General features: G+C 42.4%; 1 protein-coding gene across 5 annotated transcripts in view; it reads left to right on the top strand.

Moving 5' to 3' along the window:
* Positions 1-17708, top strand: part of COL4A6 (collagen type IV alpha 6 chain) — a 233847-nt gene that overhangs the window by 73099 nt on the left and 143040 nt on the right. For all 5 annotated transcript variants that reach the window (XM_075940945.2, XM_075940946.2, XM_075940942.2 and 2 more), the window contains exon 4: positions 15857-15940. In XM_075940945.2, the coding sequence (XP_075797060.2) occupies positions 15857-15940 (84 nt within the window). The remainder of the gene's footprint in view (positions 1-15856; positions 15941-17708) is intronic.

The raw sequence follows: 17708 nt of genomic DNA, 5'->3' as shown, positions 1-17708 counted from the left end.
TAAGTCGTACTTTCTTTCTCTGCCTTTCCCCCCACCAATGCTGTTTCTTGCATGGGTTATCAGTATCTTTTAGATGGGGTTGGTTACTGTATATCAGGTTTGAGCAAGTTGTTTGTGGTCACAGCTGTTAAGCAGGTATAACATATCTGAATTTTAAGGTAGTTCTGCAGGGAATTAAAAAATGACTGGTGAGCTGGCATGGTATGAATAATTTATTTTACTTTGATTCCCAAGATCATATCTTGGGATCCTGGGCATGGTTTCCAGACCTGCAGACTTGAGGAACTGAGGCAGTGCCCTGTTCCTGCACACTGGACATCCCAGCCACCTTCAGTGGAGAGTGGCCTAAAGAGGGCAGATCATAATGGAGAATCAGAGTCTCGCTCTGTCTGAATGTGATGTGCGTTATTAGCTTTATCCTATGGGGACATATGAATCTGCTCCTGAAATCTGTCTTCAGGTAATTTTCACATTGTCTCTTTCTGCCTCTACTAGACAACCTATTTCATTAGTTCATTAGGGGTTCATTATAAAACCCCTTCATTAGTGGAGCAGTTTCTTAATCAAGCAAATCCTCTCTATATTTCTTCCATATGTAACCTGGAGTCAAGTTGATGGCTCCAGCACTCCATTCCCTGGCAATCCCTTCTGTACACTGCAGCGCCTTGTTTTGGGGGTAATGCATTTGCATAATCTTTTTTCCTATGCATCCCCCCAGCATACCACCTCTCTGTTGCCCTGTGTACTGACTTGCATGGGAGCCTATATCCCACATCCTCTAGGCTACATCTAGACTGCAAGCCTCTTTCGAAAAAGAGCGTCTAGACTACAACCAGTACTTTCGAAAAAGCAAGCCACTTTTTCAAAAGAGAGCACCCAGGCAGTCTGGATGCTCTCTGTTGAAAAAGCACAGTTTGTATTACATAGTGCCTTTTTTCAAAAGAGCACTTTTGAAAAAAGGCTTTATTCCTCGTAAAACGAGGTTTTCCACGGTCAAAAAAACTGCTGCGTTCTTTCGATTTACTTACGAAAGAATGCAGCAGCAGTCTAGACGCAGGGGAAGTTTTTTCGAAAAAAGGCCACTTTTTTTGAAAAAACCCTGTAGTCTAGACACACCCCTAGTGTGCAGGGTATAAAAGGCTCCTTGCATTCCCTTTATGTGGTCTCTCTTTAACAGGTACATTCGTACCTGCCAAATGTAAAATGTGCTGGCCCCGTGCACTTACATTCTGCTTGAATTTCATCCCTAAGAATCAAGGTATGAACTCTAATGTATAGAAGAAACAACAGCAGCAGCATCCAGAACCCCAAACATTTCTCAGTAAGCTTATGTCCTTGCTGGACTGTGAAAGTTCTAAATGATCTAATATAAATAATAGAGTCTGGTTCATAGAATCTGTTTTTTGAAGCAGTTAGGCACGTTATTCAAAACCTATGTCAGGAAATGCTTCAGCTGTGGATGCTGTCTGTATAGAAATTATAGTCACGGTGCAGTGTGTTTCTTGCCATAACACTGACTATATAAGAAATTGTAATTCTGTCTTGTATAAGGCTGCTTATTTTCTGACATGTAGTAATTGTGCAACAGTTGGTTCAATTAAGTATGTCAGGAAGATTCTTCTTAGAATAATTGCAGCATTCCTAAAGCCAAGCAAAAGGGGTGAACTCTGATGAAGAGACCAGTTTTCACTCTGACAGATGAGCAAGGGCTATGTTAGCAACTTTGCAGCTAATAATAGAGTTCTTGGTGGAATGAATGAAGAGGCATTCCTGGTGTTTAACTGCTAGGAGAAAGCTTTTGATTCTCTAAGCTGTGTGATACTATTTGAGATGCTGTTATGAATAGGTTTTCCTAAACATTTTATTACCCTTCTTCCAATGATGTGCCTAGGCCAGTATCCAATGGTTAAAAGATATTTTGCCCATTGCTCTGTGATTTGAAGTCAGAGGAAGATTCTGTGTGAGCTGATACTATGGGAATAAAATACGGTATTGGCACTGGACATAGAAAACTCTATCACCTGACAGGCAGCACTAAATCTGATTCCTACAATTACTGTATTTCTTAAAACTGTTTTACCCTGTCATGTGGATATTGGATAATTTAATGCTATTATGATTGTATCCATCTAATTCAGTGATGCAAAAGAGCTGCGTCTTAGAAAGCAGCAAGTCTTTAAGAAGAGGGGAGTCTCATCATTTGGGTGTAATTGCTGCAATTCTCTAAATGAAATATGGAGCATGTTGCTAGCATGAAAATCAAACCAACACAACGAAGAGGCTGAACTTTGTTTGACGGAAGGGCCAAGGGAACAGTCCTAGAATGGTTAACCGTGTGAATGGTCCCATTGGTCATTGAAGCCAGTGAGACTGCTTGTATGAAAATTACTATTGTGAGTATGAGTTTAGGATCTGTCCTAAAGAATTATTAAATGAATGGGAAATGTTGTCTCCTCAGAAAACAGTGTGTGCCATATGCTGAATTCATCACCAATTGATCTTTTTATAGGAGTCAGCTATATTTTGGGCTTTTAAAAAAACTCATGAATTTGCATGATTTTAATGAAAGATTATATAAAGTGAAATTCCATTACAATAGCACATTATTTTTATAAAAAGCAGAGGGGTCTCTGGTCAATCAGAGTTTTGTCATTTAACTTCAACAAGACCAGAATTTGCCCTGGGATTTGTAACTTTGTGCCCTTTGAGTCAACAAAGTTTTAGTTTCTTTTTTTATATCTTTCGTTTAGCCTGAGCTGCCAGTTAAAATATTTGCCAGTCCTATGAAAGGAATGAAAATGTGAGGAAATTGGCTTGTCAGACAAAGTGGTGAACCCTCACATTAACCAGTAAGTTAGTTACAAATTCACATTTAACAGGCCCCATACAAAAGATAAGCTGGTGGCTTTGTATTTTGTTCTTGTTCATGTAAGCCATAAATAAACCATTTGGTTATAGCCACACATTTATTGACTGATCAGTTGTTGAGAAAAAATGTATAGCTTCAAGTAGGCCCACAAACCAAACTGGAAAATATTAGCAGAGAGAGTAAAAGCAAATAACTGTTATTATTGTGTAACAGTTTGGTTGTAATAGTGTCTGGAGGCAAGTTGCTCATTCACTTCAGTTTGACTATTTGAGAAATAAGATGCCACTCAGGGTGAAGGGCTAATAATCCATTCTGCGTTTGTGTGCTGCCACAGCTTTACAGCTGTTAGTACTCAAACTAGCTAAATTATACCAGGGATTGCAGTGTAGATGTCCTCTTAGTCTATACTATATATGAGAGCTGGTGTTTAGGTAGGAATCTTTTGTGATGTAGATCAGAGGTTCCCAGCCTTTTATGTGCTGCGGACTTACAAACCCATTCACAAACTTTTGGGAGACTGGTAATAGTGTATTTACATATTTCCATATTCAAACAGGCAAATACTATGTTACCTCTCTGCCTAAACCCAACCAAGCCCTTTGCTCCCCAGTGCCTACCACCCTTTGGCCCCCACCCCATGCCTCATACCCTTTGATCCTTTAACCTCTGACTCCTACAGCCCATGCCAACACCCTCTTGCCCCATGATCCCACCACACCCTCACCCAAAACTTTACTCCCATCCCTGCACTCCCTGGAGTGAGGCTGCCTGCTAGGGAGCGTGGCTGTTACTGCTGCGCGGGCAGAGGGAGTGGCTGTTGTGAGCGTTTGCGCTCCCTCCTCCTTCACGCCCCCTCCATACCCAAGACATCTTATCCCCCCATTGGTAGAAGGGGGGAGCCCCGGCCAGCTGCCATTACCGAGGGGGGAGGAGGAAGAGAGGGAGGCATCTCCTACTCTGTTTCCTCCTACCACTGCCTCCGCCCCAGTGCTACCTTCAGCAGAAGTGGACATTCAGGGGAGGGAGCCCTGGCCAGCCACCATTGCCATGGGACAAGAGAGGTGCCTTTTCCTTCGCCACCTCCTGCTGCCGCCTTAGCTCCAGCCCCTCCGCCAGCAAAAGCAGCCATATAGGCAGGGGGAGTAGTCATTGGCGGCATGCATGCTCCCTCCTTCTTCACACCCCCTTGCTCCCCAAGCGCGAAGGCGCGAGGGAGGCTCCTCCTGCCCCACCACCATGGCTGCCAGAGCTGAGCCACTGCAAACATCCAGCTTGAGCTCCGGCAGCCGCCGCGGCCTGGCAACCAGTGTCGGTCCACGGACCGGAGGTTGGGATCCGCTGATGTAGATCCCTGGTTTGGAATAGGGCTTGGTACACTCCATTAGATCAGTTGGGGGAAGAATGTCGTGCTTAGTACAATTTGACACTGTGTTACAAAAATTCAGCAACTATTAGGAAAAACATGTTGATTTTGAAAACAGAGACCCCAAAGCAATGTTCTCCCCTTCCATGTGAAATCCTAGTGCCACTTAATTCAGTGAGAGTTTTGCTGTTGACTTCAGTGGAGCCAGCATGTCTCTCCTGTGTGTTTTTCTGTAGAATTGACTGGATTTTGTTTCAAGTAGTGCCTGGAGCCCAACAGATGGGCAGGCACTTGCCTCAGAAGGTGGAGTTGGAGGTCTTTAAAAAGAACTGAGCAAGCAGGACAAGCTGGGGCACCCCTCCCAACTCTCCCAAGAGGAAAGTTGAAATGAGTTCAGGCAACTTTGGAGTCTTTCATGGAAGTAATTTCTGGTTGCATTGTATTTTAATTGATGTTTTGCCCACAAGTGTCATTTTATTCCCACTTGTTTGGCCATTTGACACCATCAAATCCTGGCAGCTGTTTTTACACAAAGCTGGACTGGCAAAATTATCAGTTTACTTCTGGCTTCTGACAATCATATGAATCTGCTTGGCATATGCCATAGCAATATTTTAACTGGATCACTTACACCCTTTCTTAGCAGTGTGAATAGCTTGCCACAGCTCTTGTCTGTAATCACTGTAGACACTCTAAACTATTTGCATCTGAGACTGTGTTTGTTTATACAGCACCTAGTCCAGCTGGATCTTGGTCCAGATCTTAGGCTCCTAGATGTTACTGCAATACAGATAATAAATAATAATAATGATCCACACATTTATGGGTTTTATCCTAAAGCTCTCCATTCATATCAGTGGAGTTATTCTGGATTTACATCAATTTAACAGAACAAAATCTGTCCCATTCATTTCAATTAGAGTAGTTACATGAAAAATGTCATGTATCTTATGGGCAAGAGTTCTTAGGATCTGGATCAAACATGAGTGTGTGTGTAAGTGTAATCTACTATACGTTTTAGAGAGTTTATCTGTTTCTCTGTTTGATCAAGATCTCCTCCTAAACAGTAAGAGTTAGGACATCCAAATTCAGTATACTGCTTTCTCTGAGCCCTTTTTTGTTAAACTTCTATCCTTCAGTATGTTTTATAGGGATGAAGAAAACAATACACTTATTGGTACTCCAATTTGAAAAAGTTTACTTAAAAATTAAACTGAAACATATTAACAATCCCTTTTTTGAGAAATTGACAAAAATTAATCTCATCAAAATAACGCTATTTTGGAAAAATAAAATAATTTAAATCAAGCATGTACATTTTCCTTTTATTTAAAAAAAACTTAATTGAGTTAAGGACCTGAGCAACACCATGTAAATCTGCTAGTATGTAATATTTTAAACTATGTTTAATACAACAATGGAAGAAATGATATATTTTTTTTAAATAAATTTTAACTTTTAAAAATTAAATACTGAAAAGTATGGAATGAGAAAAGCTAAGGTTTTCATAGCACCCTAAGTTGCTCACTTGGCAGATAGTTAAGCATTTAGGTGTACAGGGGTATATCTGTCTAATCGAAGTAGGTTTTTCTACTGTAAAATATCAGGCTATTGGAATGTCTTGTTCTGTATATTTTAATATTCTAATTAATAAGCAAGAAATAGTAAGGCCCCTCTGACTTATCTGGAAAATATTCTGCCTTGTAGGTTTAAGTGTTTCTATTGCAATCCATTTCCTGCAAACTCAGGAATACAGTTTCTAGTGGTCCCCAGTGCGGTGCCCGCGGGCGCCATAGCGCCCTCCGGGGCATTTACGTGCGCCTGCCTAGTGACCAGGGCCGGCCTGAGCCATTCTTGTGCCCTGGGCACCCGACGCATGCGCAGCCCCCACCCTGGGCACATGGCGCATGTGCGGTGCCACCTCCGGGTGCGCGGAACATGCGTGGCCCCGGGCGTGCGGCGCATGCGCGGCCTCGCCTCGGGCGCCCAGCAGCCCAAAAGGTTGGGGACCACTATTATAGATTATGGAGTTTCTCCTAGGTGTTCTCTTGTGGGGCATAGGGACCCTTAGCTCTCCTCATCTGTTCAGCTTCTTTGCAGTTTGGCAGTATGGGAAATAAATCTTGGGGGGAAACAGTTTGTGCTCACTACTCCTTTACTTCAGGTGTATTCTGCCAGTCTTAATATGGAGCCATAGCTAAAATTCTCTCCATTTTTTTTTTCTTCCCAGAGATTCATGTTCTATTGTGAACAAGTGTGTTGGGATCTTATAGCATATCCTACACTCCCATTTTGCTCCCCTCCATCTGCCCCCCCCCCACACACACTTCTGTGTATTCATTCCTTTTTAGAAAGCTACAGATTTACAGACCATTGCCATCACCGATGCTCCTGTTTAAAACTGGTTTAGCATAGTGTTCCTCAACCATTGGTACTTGAGAGAAGTCTGAGGGGTATGTCAACACTACTGAAATTTGGAGAAAACCGAATTTTTGTTTAAGTTTTCAGCGCTTTATTATTTTTGTACTTTTTCCACCCAAAAATTTCATCGCCCAGCTGGCTACGATTAAGTTGTTTAAACAAATGTCTTGCAATGGTAGAAAAAAATGTTGTGTGTCTGAAAACTAGAGGTAGTGGGGGTACTTACAATTTTTTTTGAAAAAGGGGTATTTTATAAAAAAAAAAAGAAATGGTTGAGAAACACTGGTTTAGTGTCTTCTACTGCTGATTCCTTATCCGTATTCTCTGTATACATTTGGCCTCAGTTGAGGTGTAGTTTTTCTTTTCCTAATTGATTAAGTCAGTGGTCCTTTAGTAGGAATGCTAAAAATCATGTAATATGATAACCATGTGTCCGCTAAAAACCTTAGGGTATGTCTACACTAGCCCCCTAGTTCGAACTAGGGTGGCTAATGTAGACATTCGAACTTGAAAATGAAGCCCGGGATTTAAACATCCCGGACTTCATTTGCATGTTCCCGGGCGGGCGCCATTTTTAAATCCCCTTAGTTCGAACTGACTGCCTGCGGCTACATGCGGCACTCAGAAGTTAATCCGAACTAAATCGTTAGGTCGGATTAACTGTTTCACCTTATTGCAGGAGGAGTAACAGTTAATCCGACCTAACGATTTAGTTCGGATTAACTTCTGACTGCCGCGTGTAGCCGCGGGCAGTCAGTTCGAACTAAGGGGATTTAAAAATGGCGCCCGCCCGGGAACATGCAAATGAAGTCCGGGATATTTAAATCCCGGGCTTCATTTGCAAGTTCGAATGCCTACATTAGCCACCCTAGTTCAAACTAGGGGGCTAGTGTAGACAGACCCTTAGTGATTACACATATACGGGCTCAGCAATATAAAGCTTACCTTTATTCTTCAGAGTCTGCAGTGATGTCCCTCCCCCGTAAGTGGGGCTGCCAGCCACTGCTGGCCCAGCTCCTGGTGGGGGAGGTTTTGGAGCCGGCAGTCCTTGCCCACCTGGCTCCCAGGGAGGAGGCTTTGCTGCTCTGCTGCTGTGAAGCCACCTCCTTGGGAGCTGACTGAGTTGAACTTAGACCATAAACCGATAAAATGATGCTTATTGGTTAAAGGGTTAATAGATTAACATTCCTTGTTCTTTCCCATACCATGATGCTATGCTACAACACAGAAAACTCAGTATAGCCCTGTGGTTGCAACTCCCTGAAACCTGTCCATGGCACACATCCCATGCAGAGAACCCTTGAATTGGCTGTTTTTCACTCTGTGTTGTAGCTATATTTTTCTTTGCTTTTGTAGGTGATGTAATAATTCTGCATAATTATTTTATGATCCCTTGGGGAGCATGCACAGGAACTGTGTCTATGGCATGTCTTGTGGCATCCCAGCTGATTTAGTCCTTTATTTTCTTTGGACCTGCTCCAGAACACATTGAAGTCAATGGAAAGTTTTCATTTGAATCAAAGCCTTTATGAATAAATCAATTATATATACACATTTGATAGATATATACCCAAAAAAACAGGAGGAATATTATGTTTTTACTCTAGCATTTGTTATTGAATGGCTTTTAAAATAATTATTCACTTCCATAGACATATCCTAAATAAATGACATGCTCTACCTATATGATGGGCCAGCTTGTGATCTCAGCTACACTGTGGCAAATCTGGAGTAATTCAGCTGAAATCATTAAAAGCGTTACTGCAGATTTAAATGGGCATATTATAAAGTAAGTCAGAATCTGACCCATTTTTAATTTTTATGTATTTCATTTTTTATGGAAAAAATAAACATTTATACTTTAAAAAACCTAAATGCTTCTGATCATTGATATTGTATTTGAATAGTTTAACTCAGTATTGTTATAATATAATCTACGTTCCCACTATATTCGGGGTCCTTCTTTTTTTAGCCCCTGATTGTTTCCTTCATAGCAATCCTTGTCAGTTTCAGAATCTGAAATTTAATATTGCTGAACACTTGGAAAGATCTTCTCCCTGAATATAAACACATACATGGAGCCTAGAGTGCCTATGCTTATATATTCAAATTGCCATCTATAAATATTTAAATGAGCCTTACATTTGTACGTTAGGATTTTTTTCCCTTTAGTGAAAAATGTAGTGAATTATTTGTTTTAGAAGAGATGGATGTATTCTAAAAAGTTAAATACAGACCTTTAAAAGTTATGCATAAATATTACATGCATATCCATTTGCTCTTAAGTAGCTCAGGAGTGTCTGATGTCAGCTACTTTTTTTAAATAAAATGCTTGTGACATGTAACGGCTGGTCAATAGCCAACTAGTTTTGGTTTGTTTTCTTCCTTCTCAAATTCTTTCATTCACAAGTGAGTAGAATGACCCCTCTTGTTGGGATCGGAAATACAGTGCAAACCTGCTCTTGTACATGAAACACAGACCAATTTTCAAGCTAATATTTGCATTTCAATAAACCTTGATTATAGCTTAATCCAGCTCCCACTAAAGACGATAGAAAGATTTCTTGGCAACACATGCAGAATTGGGATGGAACAAATAATTGGCCTGTTTAGTCCAGACACTTACAGTTCGGACTAGATTAGAATCTGTGCCTAAGATGAAAAAATATTTCTCTTGCATAACTTATATCTGGGAGAAAAGCTAAAACATTAAGTAAATGGGATCTTAGGAAGTGAATGCTTAGTCAAAGGGCTATTGGGGCTAGGAATGTAAAATCCTGTTTAATAAGTTAACCAGTTAATTGTTATGTTTAGCAAGTTAATTGCTTAACCCAGCGCAGATGGGAGGCCAGGCTGGAGCAGCCCCTACCCATTACAGAGGGGACTGCTTCAGCAGGCTGGATCCACCAGACTGCACCACAGGCGGGCAGAGAGCTGCTTCAGCCTGGCCAGGCTTCCAGTGAACCAGAAAGCATCATCCACTAAGAGTGATGCTTACCGGTTAATTGGTTAATGACTAACATCCCTCATTGGGGCAAAGACCTCACATGCAAAGAATGCAGTAGAAGCTAAACAATCGCAAAAACTCAGGCTGAAATGGATGAGAACCTGGCTACATCTGGTTCCTCCATGTCCTTGCACAGCATGTAGCTGGATGCACAAGGCTGTTACTGACTAGAATCATAAAACAGTAGAATTGGAAGGGACCCTGAGAGGTCATCGAGTCCAGTCCCCTGCCCTCACAGCAGGACCAAGCACCGTCTAGACCATCCCTGACAGGTGTCTGTCTAGCCTGCTGTGAAGTATCTCCAGAGATGGAGATTCCACAACTTCCCTAGGCAATTTATTGCAGTGTTTGACCACCCTGACAGTTAGCGGGTTTTTCTGAATGTCCAATCTAAACCTCCTTCGCTTTAGTTTAAGCTCATTGCTTCTTGTCCTAGCCTCAGAGGCCAAGGAGAACAATTTTTCTCTCTCCTCCTTGTAACACTCTTTGCGTATGTCTACACTAACCTCCTAGTTCGAACTAGGGAGGCTAATGTAGGCATTCGAAGTTGCAAATGAAGCCCAGGATTTAAATATCCCGGGCTTCATTTGCATCTTCCCGGGCACCGCCATTTGTAAATGTCCCTTAGTCCGAACTCCGTGCCCGTGGCTACACGTGGCACGGAGTAGGTAGTTCAAATTAGGATCTCTAATTCAAACTACCGGTACTCCTCGTGGAACGAGGAATGAGGTGTACCGGTAGTTCGAATTAGAGATCCTAATTCGAACTAACTACTCCATGCCACGTGTAGCCACAGGCAAGGAATTTGAACAAAGGGACATTTAAAAATGGCGGCGCCCGGGAAGATGCAAATGAAGCCCGGGATATTTAAATCCCAGCTTCATTGCAACTTCGAATGCCTACATTAGCCTCCCTAGTTCGAACTAGGGGGCTAGTGTAGACATATCATTTTAGATTCTTGAAAATCGCTATCATGTCCCCTCTTAGTCTTCTTCTTTCCAAATTAAACAAGCCCAGTTTTTTCAGTTTTCCGTCATAGCTCGTGTTTTCTAGACCTTTAATCATTTTTGTTGCTCTTCTCTGGACCTTCTCCATTTTCTCCACATCTTTCTTGAAATGTGGTGCCTAGAACTGGACACAATATTCCAATTGAGGCCTAATCAGCAGAGTAGAGCGTAGGAATGACTTCTTGGCTACGTCTACACTGGCATGATTTTCCGGAAATGCTTTTAACGGAAAAGTGTTCCATTAAAAACATTTTCGGAAAAGAGCGTCTAGATTGGCAGGACGCTTTTCCGCAAAAGCACTTTTTACGGAAAAGCGTCCGTGGCCAATCTAGACGCCCTTTTCTGCAAAAAAGCCCTGATCGCCATTTTCGCCATCAGGGTTTTTTTGCGGAAAAGAAATCTCTGCTGTCTACACTGGCCCTTTTGCCCGAACGGGAGCAGCATAGTATTTCCGCAAAAAGCACTGATTTCTTACAGTATAGTGCTTTTGCGGAAATTCAAGCGGCCAGTGTAGACAGCTGGCAAGTTTTTCCGGAAAAGCTGCTGATTTTCCGGAAAAACTGGCCAGTCTAGACACAGCCCTTGTGTCTTGCTCACAACACTCCTATTAATGCATCCCAGAATCATGTTTGCTTTTTTTGCAACAGTGTCACACTGTTGACTCATGTTTAATTTGTGCTCCACTAAGACCACTAAATCCCTTTCTGTAGTACTTCTTTCTAGACAGTCGCTTCCCATTCTGTATGTGTGAAACTGATTGTTCCTTCCTAAGTGGAGCACTTTCCATTTGTCCTTATTAAACTTCATCCTGTTTACCTCAGACCATTTCTCCAATTTGTCCAGATCATTTTGAATTATGACCCTATCCTCCAAAGCGCTTGCAACCCCTCCCAGCTTGGTATCATCTGCAAACTTAATAATCGTACTCTCTGGAATCATCTAAATTGTTGATGAAGATATTGAACAGAACCGGTCCCAAAATAGACCTCTGTGGAACCCCACTTGTTATGCCCTTCCAGCAGGATTGTGAACCATTAATAACTACTCTCTGAAAATAGTTATCCAGCCAGTTACGCTCCGACCTTATAGTAGCTCCATCTAGGTTGGGAGTGCATTCCATTGACATCCAAAGAGATTCTTTTTCTGCATTTTCCTGATTGTTGTAATCTGACCTTTGTTTCTGGCCCCACTCTCCTGACTGGGTCAGGGTTCCACTTACACTGACTATCTTGCAGCTTGCCTGATTTGCTCTTTTCTTTCTGCTGCTGGGTTCCTACAGCTTTATGCCCTGCTACATTTAGGTTTTCAGTGGGAGGTGCAAGAACTTTGCAGGAACTGGCCCTAAAACAGCTGCTTAGAATTGCTGCAACCTACAATTACATGGACCCAGTCATAACTGATTTGCAATACAAGGCAACATACCTCCAGGGCAAAAAAACATATGTAATTGGCTATTGAAGCTCTTTGGTGATATATGCTGATCGTAAGCTATGTAAGAAGTTGCTTGCTAATGTAATGTAGCTCTGTGATCATCAATATTTTATCAAATGAGTACAGTTTTATTATCTAAAAATAGTCTTTAGTGAAAATTGTATTATATCACCCTTGTGCTAGACTTGCTACTCTTGTCCTCTTTGTCTTGAGAAAGCCTTTGTAATGAGGATTCTTGAAGGTGCAAAAAGAAGCTTACTCCAGGTGTTAGGGAAGTTGGAAGGCTTGAGGAATATTTTCCAAAAATGCGCTTAACTGGAAAATGTTTAACTCTAGCCTAGGCTTGTCTCCATATATATATTGGTCATCTGGGGATGAAGATGGTATTTCATTCACCACTGAAGGCTTCCCTTTGCATCATTTACTTGAGCACATCCATCAGAGGAAGGAAGTTTAAAAAAAACGGGTGGAAAAACCCATTTTTGTGAATGGAATGAATATAGTGCTCCTGAAGGTGCTAGCTTGAGAGCCAGGAAGTTCTTGGGTTTTTTTCCATCTATTAAGACAACATTATCAGTTGTGTTGCATGCCTCTCCTGCAACGATCCAGCAATGAGGCTCAACCCTGAGCTGGAGGGAGGACCTTCAAAGGCGAAAGGTTTATTGAGTCTCACTAAACTTATTTAGTTAATTCCTAGACAGCGCGCGCGCGCGCGCGCACACACACACACACACACACACACACACACACACACACACACACACACACACACACACACACACACACACACACACCCGCCGCAGAGGTGCAGCTTTTGAGACTGGGTGTGTGCTGAAAATCAGCTGATTCTCGGCTCACGCCTGGTCTCTGCTACCCCCCTGCCTTCCCTGCCCACCGTGGAGATGATGCTCTGGCACTGGCTCCTGATCCCTCTCCCCCCCTCCCTGCCCCACTTGCTGTTAGAGGCAGCAAGGGTGAGGGGGAAAGTGGCTAGTCAAGGGACTATAGTTGCTTACAACCCTAGTGGTAACCCCTATAGTTGCTTACATCCCTAGTGGTAATCATCCCTAGTGGTGCCTTGTCTGGAGGAGACTGCAGGATCTGGCCCAGCCGGACAGGATGATAGGGACCCCAGAGAGCAGGAAGACAGGCATCAGTGGCATGACCAGCAAACTGGGGGACAGCTCTAAGAGGGTACATCTACACTATAGAGGAAGACTGAAGCTGTGGCTGTCCATCTTCCATGGTTTGAATTAGCAGTCTAGTTAAGACAGCTATTTTGAAGTGAGAGGGGCACTCCGGTCAATGCCAGTAACGCTGCTTTCATGAGGAGTAAAAGAAGTGGATGGAAGAGTGTTCTTCCTTTGACTCCCTGCTGTGTAGAAGCTGAGTTAAACTATTTTTTACTTCAGCTTCACAATTAACATAGCTGAAGTTGCGCAGCATAATTTGACTTTGTCCCATAGTGTAGACATACCCAGAGGAATTCTGTGATTCAGCCCCTCACAACTATATTTAAACTAGGCATGTTTGAAAGGCCATATCACTAGCCTATCATAATGTTTTAGTGACTCCCAAAATAAACAATACAGGCCCAGTAAATTCAGAACTGAGGATAAAGTAAAAAGAAATCCAAACACTTTATGGTTTGGAAATGCCCAGTTAAGGCATACAATTTAATTCTGCATTGACACTCACCACTCAGTTATCCTTCTTCGTTCTTAGGTACATGTTCTGCAAATCTTTACTTATACAATTATTGGTTTGCACAACCTTCCCTCAGGATTGTGAAGTGTGTGTTTTGTAGGATCAGGAACTCTAAGAATGGTTTCAGAATGGCTCTCTATCACATGAACTAAAGGAATATCAGTAGCAGCATCTATAGAAGGCTTTTTATCGTTTATGTGGCCTGTTCCCTGGAGGGGCAAATAGCATATTTAACCGTTGTGTAACTTATTCTTGAAAAGTCCATTTCTCCATTGCTGCAAACATAATAGTGACATAGTTATTTGGAAATGTAACAAGCAAATTCCATATCATGCAGAGGGAGATTGGTTGGAACTAGTTTACAGTCAGCTCGTGTAATATGCCATTTGCTGTCCCAGGTTTTCAAATATATTCAAACTGTTACATTTCCTTCTTACACTGTGAGGTCTCTTCTGCACTAAGTGGGGTATTTTCCTGCTATTAAAAAATATAAGCTTCTCTAGTGCTTAGCCCATAGGCTGAGACTACTTACAGAGATGGACATAAAACAGAAGGATCAGATCTTGGTCCAAACCAGTGGTCCCCAAACTGAGGGGTGCGCCTCCCAGGTGGGACATGAAGGAATGTCGAGGATGGCAGTACCCAGGCCCGTCTCTATGATGGAGTGCTTCCAGTAGGGATGTAAAAGGATAACCAGTTAACTGGTAAGCATTGCCTTACCAGCAGACTAACTAGTTAATTGGTTAACTGGCAGGGTGGGGGGAGGCAGCTGGCCTGCTGTGGCCTGGATGGCAGGATGTTGGCTGGCCAGAGCAGTTCCCTGCTCACAGAACGGTGTGGGAAGACTGTGGCCAGCTGGCCAGAGTAGTACCCCTACCTACCCACTGTGGGCTGGGTGGGAAGAGCCCCTCGCCCAGTAGGCTGGCTGGACCCCAGCCAGTTAACCGACTGTAATTAAATTGTTTAATTCGCTAACTTTTTTCTTGCATATTTTCATCCCGAGCTTCCTGCCCTATTCTGCCCCTGGCCACCGCTGCGGCCCTGCCCCAAACCCCCGCTCTCAGATGCAGGCTTGGGCCCACCTCCTGCCCCTGCCCAGTAGCACTGCGCTCCCCAGGGGGACACAGCCTCATTCTGTCACTGGCAATGGGGTGCGCAAGAGGAAGAATTTGGGGGATTGCTTGTATAAGCTGTCTGAAGGTTTGTGGGATTTTGGTGGGAGGAGCTATAGCTCTAATTCCATAGAGTGATCCTAAACTCGGATGCTACGTCTACACTGGCACCCTTTTCCGGAAATGCTTAAAATGGAACAGTTTTCCGTTATAAGTATTTCCAGAAAAAGTGCGTCTACATCGGCAGGATGCTTTTCCGGAAAAGCACTTTTTCCGGAAAAGCGTCCATGGCCAATGTAGACGCGCTTTTCCGGAAAAAAGCCCCGATCGTCATTTTTGCGATTGGGGCTTTTTTGCGGAAAAGAAATCTGTGCTGTCTACACTGGCCCTTTTCTGGAACAGTTTTTCCGGAAAAGGACTTTTGCCCGAACGGGAGCAACATAGTTTTTCCGGAAAAACACTGACAATTTTACAGTAGATCGTCATTGCTTTTCCGGAAAAGCAAGCGGCCAGTGTAGACAGCTGGCAAGTTATTCTGGAAAAGCGGCTGCTTTTCCGGAATAAGTGGCCCAGTGTAGACACAGCCATAGGGTGCTTATTATCCCAAGGCAGCCTCAAGCCCAGTGAAACTTGCTAGACCGAGAGTGCACTCAGCACCTTGCATGATCAGGTGCAACTTATAAATCTGTCTTCCTCGAACGGTTTTAAAGACATTTTCTCATGTTGACATGATCAGTGTTTCTGAAAATGAGCCAGTTGCTTTAAAAAGTTGCATGTTAGTTAGCCAGTCTAGTTGATGTCAAACAAATCCACATGACTAATGTAGATCTTCAAAATGAAATGAAACAAACCAGCTCTTAATTACAGCATTTTGACTAAGAAGGATCTCAGATGCCTAGTAGGATCTGGTTACTCATTTTTCCTCTTTTTCCTTTACAGGGTGGGAAGAAATCCTATAATGGACCATGTGGCGGTCGAGATTGCAGCACCGGCTGCAAATGTTTTCCAGAGAAAGGTGCTCGGGTATGTTGGCTCTTTTGTTAGCTGAAGAAAAACAGTCCTTGTGTCTCTTATCTTCTCTCTCAAGAAAAACCAAAGTTCATGTGCTTAAGCCTCCATCTAATGACTTAATGAGTCAAGAGCTATGATGAAGACCAGCTGCATTCAAACTGGCCCTGGCCAAGTTTTGGAAAACTGTTATGAAAGTTGATGTTCCTTAGCTGTGCAACGAAGCTGTAATGGAACCTGTCATTTCACTTTGTGAACTGAGGGCTGATTTGAAAAGTCAAATAGCTTTTACGTACCTACTCTAGGAGGATCATTACACAATATTAAACAATGAAATTGATATTGGCTTCCATAACAAACTTTTCCTGGGTTATACTGCAAATGCTTCTATAGGGTTGTAAATGACTGATTTGGTTTTGGTCTTTGCTTGGAGAATTTGGTTGTGGGGGACGGGAAGTAATGCTGAATGTATATTTGTATTTTCCTTACACGTGGACGCTTGCAACTGTGTGTGTGTGTGTGTGTGTGCTGCACGTGTGTGTGTGTGTGTGTGTGTGTGTGCGCGCGCTTGCAACTCTGTGTGTGTGTGTGTGTGTGTGTGTGTGTGTGTTTTGGGGGTTTGTTCAAATCACAGTCTCAAAGCAATAATAATAAGAAACTGCCAGTTTTGTCCCAGCTTTGTTTTGGCACATGTTTGTATGGGCAAGGGCTATCAGCTTGGTCTGATTGTGCTTGGTTGTTTTGTAACTTGGGAGGAGGGACAGCTGCTTAGCTTCATCTTTCATTCGATTATTATTTTAATTTTTGCCTAGGCACTCCTTTTTTGGCATATGTGCTGGTTTGCATTGCATTCAGCAGAAGTCAAAATAAATGATAACATGACACAGTTGAATGACGGTAACAGAGTCAGGAGCAAATTCTACTGGTGTGTATTTAAGGAATTAATCTGGAAGATTTCACTAGCTCTGCAAGTAGCATTGAGTCTCTGCATTACTTCCTAGTTATCAGTAATCAAACAATTCTTCTTGTTGAAAGAACATGTTCCTTTATTCTGCCTGCACTACCACATGACAGGCAGTGTTCCCTGTAAGCTAAGCACTTGTGCCGGCTTCTCAGGATAGATTCCAGTGCTGCCCAGCTGATTAGCAGAGAGCCCACAGCTTGGTTTGTTTCTCTTGGTAGTGTACCTTTACACATGCTGTGGTACATATAACCTTTATTCTGCACGTGGGTAGGAAAAAATCCACACACGGATGGAAAAGATTAAAGGTAACATTGATAACAGGCATTTACTATATCATGTAGAAAATGCCCCACCATGTTACTGATGTTTTCCAAACTGATTTGTTTTATGGTTTTCATTTCATAACTAAATTTACAGAAAGAACAATAACAGTTCAGTTCTCCAGATTCCTACCTAGATTTAACGTATGCAGTGTCCTCTGCGCTGAGTGTAATCACTTTCTGGTGTGCACCTCCAAAAGAGAATAACAGAAGCTTCAATCTACAAGAACTCTGTGGCCTATATCTCCTTTTTTATGTTTTTGAAGCAAGTCCTTGAACAGTAGAGTAATGTATATCTTATAGCTAACATCTGCCTCCTTGGAAGTGCAATAATAAATTAAATTACTAGAAATTGTAAAAAGAGTTTATAATACTAGCAAGTTAGAGATGAGTTATTTCACTATGGGAAAAAAAACATTGTTCAGAAATAAATTCTCACTGTTGGTAGCAATCCTGATTTATTCCAAGTAAGGAAATTAAGTACATCACTCTCCTGTTA

This window comes from Pelodiscus sinensis, chromosome 13 (assembly GCF_052426305.1).
Source record: "Pelodiscus sinensis isolate ZL-2025 chromosome 13, ASM5242630v1, whole genome shotgun sequence".
NCBI classification, from domain to species: Eukaryota; Metazoa; Chordata; order Testudines; family Trionychidae; genus Pelodiscus; species Pelodiscus sinensis.
The sequence above is the reverse complement of the archived record's forward strand: the minus strand, read 5'-3'. Positions and strand labels throughout refer to the sequence as shown.